The 6,554-nt window shown below is 40.3% G+C and overlaps 1 protein-coding gene across 5 annotated transcripts in view; it reads right to left on the bottom strand.

The window, feature by feature from the left end:
* Positions 1 to 6,554, bottom strand: part of PHLDB2 (pleckstrin homology like domain family B member 2) — a 119,922-nt gene that overhangs the window by 99,345 nt on the left and 14,023 nt on the right. For all 5 annotated transcript variants that reach the window (XM_019525766.1, XM_019525767.1, XM_019525764.1 and 2 more), the window contains exon 2: positions 1,905 to 2,014. In XM_019525766.1, coding sequence (XP_019381311.1) covers positions 1,905 to 1,953 — 49 coding nt within the window. In that variant the 5' untranslated portion in view covers positions 1,954 to 2,014. The remainder of the gene's footprint in view (positions 1 to 1,904; positions 2,015 to 6,554) is intronic.

Below are 6,554 nucleotides of genomic sequence, written 5' to 3' on the forward strand. Positions count from 1 at the left end.
GTATTAGATCAATCTTCTCGGAAAGATCAATCCTCCCAAAAGGTACAGCAAGATACAGAAAGTTTTAGAATGCTCCCATAATCTTGAACAACAACAACAAAAGTAAAGGGAAAGGACAGTGCCATGGATAATGTGACTGAACAGGTAATGAATTAAATTAATATGCACTCTAAAAAGAAAATACACATGAATGTGAAGGGTTACCTCATTTCTCTTCATCACATGTACACAATGAAATGTTTCAACAGTTACTAACTATACTATCATCAAATGTCTGAAGGGACTACCTGTAGCTCAAGACACAATCCCAACAGTCCATCTCAACACGTGCCTTCATGCATTAAGGTTGTTTAGCAATTTATTTTACAGGGTCAACTAGTATTAAAACATTAGTGTCTCTGGGTGTGTCTACACATGTTTTTATGCATGCCTAAACTTAATGCACGTTAGCCTAATGCACATTAAGGCAATTTAAGCGGGCATCTATTCGTGCACATGCTCTGGCGCATTAATGCAGGTGTGCAGACTGTTTTTATGCAAGTATCAAATTTAGGCTTGAATAGCCTAAAATTGCCATTTTTAAGGTGCATGAAGGGTGCACATGTTAATGCTCACCTTAATTTGGGCTAATGTACATTAAATGCACACGTGTAGACATGCCTTTTGATGACTAATTATTTGGATTGAACCAAAGAGCTGAAAGGCTTCACATTTTAATATCACTACTTTGAGCCAGACTGTTAAGGTATGTGAAATTTTATTTTAAAATTTAAATACTACTTGTGCATGTTTTGATAAAGAACAAGCAAACAAAGCTAAAAGTATTCTTTAACACAACATACACAAGTAAAACAAAATAAAATTATTTTTTTAAGGCTGGTTTTAAGTAGGGTATAAAAATTCAAAATAGGAATACTAAAATGTGAAACTTATTTGTGATTAACAAATTGCTCTACAGATTTATCCCTCTAGTCTTAACAATGCTTTGCATCTAAGTCTTACTACCCTAAAGTTCTCTGAAATGTTCTGTTAATCTCACAATAAACATTTACTATTCAAAAGAGTATCATGACACAACTGACAAAAGTAGCTTTTGAGCATTTTTAATGTTTCCAATCACTCTCAAATTGAACAATATAGAGGTAGATTCATGGAATTTTAAACAGATTTATTACTTTTTTTCAACACAAGGATCATATTTAATCTTGTGAAGAATAAAACTGTTTGCCAGAAAAACAAGTTAGCTCATGGAAATCTTTCCTGTAAGACAAAGAGTTCGTTGTACTTGAAATCTGAATGACAAAAGCAAACAAAAATCAGCAATACCTCCATGTAGTCAATTGAATTGAACTATTCCTTATTTTTGACCTTATGCCATTTCCTCTGCATTTTGGTCCCAATTCTTCAAACCCTTAGGCACATGCTTAAGTGCTGAAAAGCATCAGTGTGTATCCAGTATACAACTAACGATTTTAATGTCTGTCCATAAATCAAGCCTCCTTTGATTGTTTTTTAAAGTGTTGTGTCAGATAACACACCAGGACTTTTTAGATATTCTTGTTGACAACACATTGTGCAAGGCTGCTCTTTTGAGCCAAGTGTTTTCTGGTTGAAGTTATTCTAAGGCAATTTCTTTCCTTTTCTTACTTGTCTCCCTGACTAGGTGGTTAACCGATGCCTATTGTAGGCAGCCAATACTAAGCTCTATTTTTTTTTATTTGTTTGCGATGTATGCCAAAGCTATAGCAATGGCTTACTGTTTGTAGGTAAAACAAGTAGAGAGATAAGAAGAGCAGGAAAGTGACCACTTCTAATTGAAGATTAAATTACAGGATCGAAATCAAAGATGTCTTTAGAAATGTGCCAATTCCATTACAAAACAATTGATTTGTTCCATTTGTTACCTGTTTGAATACTCTGGAAAGAGGAAAAGTTACCTCGGTTTGGCATCATATTTTTCTTCTATCCAATAGTTAAAACAAAGCTAGCTTGAATGAGCCAGGTGAATACTGACCTGCAAAGAAGTAATAGAAGGGACAATATTACCTTAACAAATACATGCTGAAAATTGATTTACAGGTACTTTAAAAAACACAATGAAATTAAGGTTCTGTGATGCTGAGAGTCTTCTGGCTGAGGGGAACATCACAGACATCTGGACCCTTCACAAGTTGGTCAGAATTAGGGATGTCAAAATTAGGCTTGATGGTAGAGATTTATTTTATCAGTATGAATGTCTGTGCAACTTTTTATTCGTTTCTTTTACTCCTCAAATGAAAAAAAGTCATTAGCTCATCCTCTTTTCCCGTAAGAGAGGGAGTGCCTGTGGTTATTCATCAGAATTATGATTTCTTTGTAGAGCCTTGTCTAAGGGTTTCCTTAAAAATCATTAAATTCTGAAAACTTATCTCAGTGAGCCTCTTTCTGAGACATGGCAGGAAATTAGTTGAAAAGTGCTATAAAAACAATGCACTAGAACAAAATCTAATATCAACAGCCTCACAATCAAAACCCTATATCTAAAACAGGTGCATGCATAAACTAACACTTTGTAAATATTTTGGCAGACACAAATTCCCCTGGTGAAAAATTACACCATTAGAGGGGGAAAGAAAGATGTTTTCATGTTTACAGAAACATGTCTACAGATGGTTACAAACTTTTTAAAATAAAAATAATTTCAAATGTGATATCTGTGCCATTACTTGGAGATCCAAAAATTTAGGGACACCAAAACCATTCTTGTAAGTATCAAGTATGTTTTTCTGTAAAAAGTAAAGAATAGTAAAATGCATTTTTAAAAACTAATTTGAATGTATTTAAAAAAAATGGCTGTAATAAAAAAAACTCAACTTTGCATCAAGTTATGTTCATCATGTATGAGTTCACTGTACTTCAAGGACAGTAATAACTAAAGGAAAACAGCAAAGAACAGAAGTAGAGACATAATGTTTGTTAAAAGTCAAGGCACCTATTTAACTAATAAGTCAGAACTTCAAACTACACATCTTAGTCTCTTTGCAAGAATTTTCTTGTGAGGCCTTTGTACATTATTCTCTTGACAGAGGTCTAGAAGGTCAAGCCTGGCAACGTACGGAGTAGTTTCAACAAAGAACTTTTCTCAGAACAGCTTCTATCTCCTCCTATCATATTGGTTTATACAGGCAACCCCCGCTTAGCACTCTTAATTGGTTCCTGAAAAACGGAGCATTAATTAAAATGAGCGTTAAACAAAACCAAAAGTATTTGATGACCCAAGGTGGTGACCACAAATGTTTTTAATGACTTAAGCTGGCGACTGCGAGTGTTATAGCAAAACTTGCAGAGCGCAAAGTGAAATCAGGTATCAATTTAAAATGAGCGTTACATCGAAATAGCACTTTAATAGCTTTAAGCGGGGGTTGCCTGTACAGTTGGAACATGTTCTCTGTCCTTGTTCAACAAGCCCCTTCCGTATGCTTTGTCATATCCTCTTTACTTAGAGCTCACTTCCATGAGTAATTTCTAGGCATTTTCTGTGAAAAATGATGCTTTTTATGGTCATTTTAATTATTTTTTTATGATGCTTTTTCTCAACAACTTCTGCCTGAGGACAGTTTTCACTCTATCAGTGTGGTAAGGAGGGACTTGTCCTTCTGCCACCCTCTCCCTTGCAAGGACATAAAAGTTCTAATATTTTACAAAAAATATTAGATAGGTCACTCCAGAAATTATCTAACAGGAAGACACAGCCATGTACCTCCTTAAAGGGACTCCTCTGAGCATTCCAGCCTGGGAAAGAGGCAGGAAACAGCTCCTGACCCTCAGTTTTAAGTTCAGCCTATTAGCGCTTCATGTCAATGTGCCAGTAACTCCAAGTTTACTGCTACTTTCTCCCTTCTATGGATTCTCCTTAGCTCTCTGAAGAACTAAGATTTATCTTTGTTCCCTCTATTTTCCAGTTCTTCCAGCTTTTACTCACAGCCACTCCAGTTAAGTTCCCCTACTCAAAACGCCGCTTTCCTCAGCTCCTCTTCCAGCAGAGTAAGCTGACAGACTGACTTCTGCACTTCATGTGTGATTTTCTTAGTCAGCCAATGAGAGCATTCAACCATAAAGATGGTTTCAGTCCCTCTAGGGGCTCAAAATACTTCATGTACAATCCCTGTGAACTGACTGAGAGCAAAGCAAAATACCAAGATTTCAGCCCTTTGTTATCATGCATGACACTGGGCATGTCTACACATGCTTTTATGCATGCCTAAACTTAATGCACATTAGCCTAATGACCATTAAGGTGATTTAGACACGCATCCACATGTGCTTGCACTAAGATGCATTAACACAGGCGTGCAGACTAACTTGGGACTAAAGTAGGTCCCAAGTCAATGAACATAGACCACATTAATGTGCATTAGTGTGTCTACATGTTCACTAATTCAACTATTTGTGCATAAATTTCATACCTGCTTCATGCAGGTATCAAGTTTAGGCTCGAATAGCCTAAAATCACCATTTTTAAGGCACATTAAGGGCGCGCATGTGTAGTCTAAGTCAGATACTACATCCATCCAGGTTTACCTTAAACCAGTTTCAGCCATTTTGAAACCAATCTATGTGCACTGAACTTCTGTTCTGTTACAGGTTTAAACTGGTTTCTGATCACTTATACAGTTTTATGTATGTTCGCCAATGACACCAAACTTTGGGGCAAAGCATCCACGCCAGAAGACAGGTGGGTGATCCAGGCTGACCTGGACAGGCTCAGCAAATGGGCGAATGAGAACATGATGGTGTTTAACACCAAAAAACGCAAGGTTCTGCACCTTGGAAAGAAAAACCTGCAGCATCCTTATAGGCTCGGCAGTGCTACGCTGGCTAGCATTATGGAAGAAAGAGACTTGGGGGTCATCATTGACCACAAGATGAACATGAGCCTGCAATGCGATGCTGCGGCTAGTAAAGCAACCAAAATGCTGGCTTGCATCCATAGATGCTTCTCAAGCAAATCCCGGGACATCATTCTCCCCTTGTACTCGGCCTTGGTGAGGCTGCAGCTGGAGTATTGTGTCCAGTTTTGGGCTCCACAATTCAAAAAGGATGTGGAGAAGACTGACAGAGTCCAGAGAAGAGCCACGTGCATGATCAGAGGTCAGGAAAACAGACCTTACGATGACAAGCTGAGAGCCATGGGCTCTTTAGCCTGGAAAAGCGCAGGCTCAGGGGTGATCTGATAGCCACCTGTAAGTTTATCAGGGGTGACCACCAGTTTCTGGGGGAACATCTGTTCACCAGAGCGCCCGAAGGGATGACGAGGTCAAACGGTCATAAACTACTGCAAGACCATTTCAGGCTGGACATAAGGAAGAATTTCTTTAGTGTCTGAGTCCCCAAGGTCTAGAACAGCCTGCCATTGGAGGTAGTTCAAGCACCTACACTGAACACCTTCAGGAGCAACCTGGATGCTTATCTTGCTGGGATCCTATGACCCCAACTGACTTCCTTCCCTTTGGGTGGGGGGCTGGACACTATGATCTTCTGAGGTCCCTTCCAGCCCTAATGTCTGTGAAATCTATTGTCCTTGATACTTGTAGCTAGTTGGAGTTCTGTTGCAGCCTTGGCTTTCCTGGTTCACTCCCTGCAGGACCAGACCAGTGCAGAATAGTCCCCCATCCTTTATACGTCTTTCTTTTTAGCTGCAGGAGGTCTGCTAGTTCCCTGGAGAGCCGAGGGAGCTGCTGTGCTCTTTTGCTGCCTTTCCTCCAAGCGGAATAGCATTAGTTTGTGCACTGAGGATCAGTCCCTTGAGGAGCAACCACTCTTCCTGAGCTCCCCTCTGCTTGGGGTCGTGGTCCCTTAGGGCCTCACCGACAAGCCTCCTGAGCTTGTCAAAGTCAGCTTTCCTGAAGACAATGACTTCTGTATTGCTGACTGACTTGCTAGCTTTACAGCAGATGGTGAAAGTGATCAGCTCGGGGTCACTGTCACCCAGCTTCCCTTCCATCATTAGGTCACTCATTAGGTTGTTCCCAGTTGACAGTACCAGGTCAAGCAGCACTTTACCTCTCGCTGGCCCGCAGACCTCTTGTGTCAGATAGAGGAAGCTTTGCAACCACTCGAATTGAGCCGAGAGCTCTTCCCACAAGATGTCTGGGTAGTTGAAGTCTCCCATGACAACCATGGACCTGGAGCATGCGGCGTCAGCCAATTTCCTAGCGAACTCCTGGTCAAGCTCTTGACTTTGGGTGGGAGGTCTATAATAGACTCCCACCATTGTGTCCCCTGTGCCGTGTTCCCATGGATTTTAACCCACAGGGTCTCCAGTCATCCACCCTGGTCACCAATGTCAGCTTGCAGGGATGCATAGTTCTCCTTGACATAGAGAGTTACACCCCTGCCCCTTTTGTCTACTTGATCTCTCCTCTACAGGGTATAGCCATTTATACCCATTGTCCAGTCATGGGTGGAGTCCCACCAGGTCTCTGTTATCCCTATGACATGGTAATTTTTTGCACTAAGCAGGAGGACAAGTTCCTCCTGTTTAATCCCCAAGCTCCTGGCATTTGTGTACAAGC

Source organism: Gavialis gangeticus, unplaced genomic scaffold (assembly GCF_001723915.1).
Source record: "Gavialis gangeticus isolate Ggan-Ray unplaced genomic scaffold, GavGan_comp1, whole genome shotgun sequence".
NCBI classification, from domain to species: Eukaryota; Metazoa; Chordata; order Crocodylia; family Gavialidae; genus Gavialis; species Gavialis gangeticus.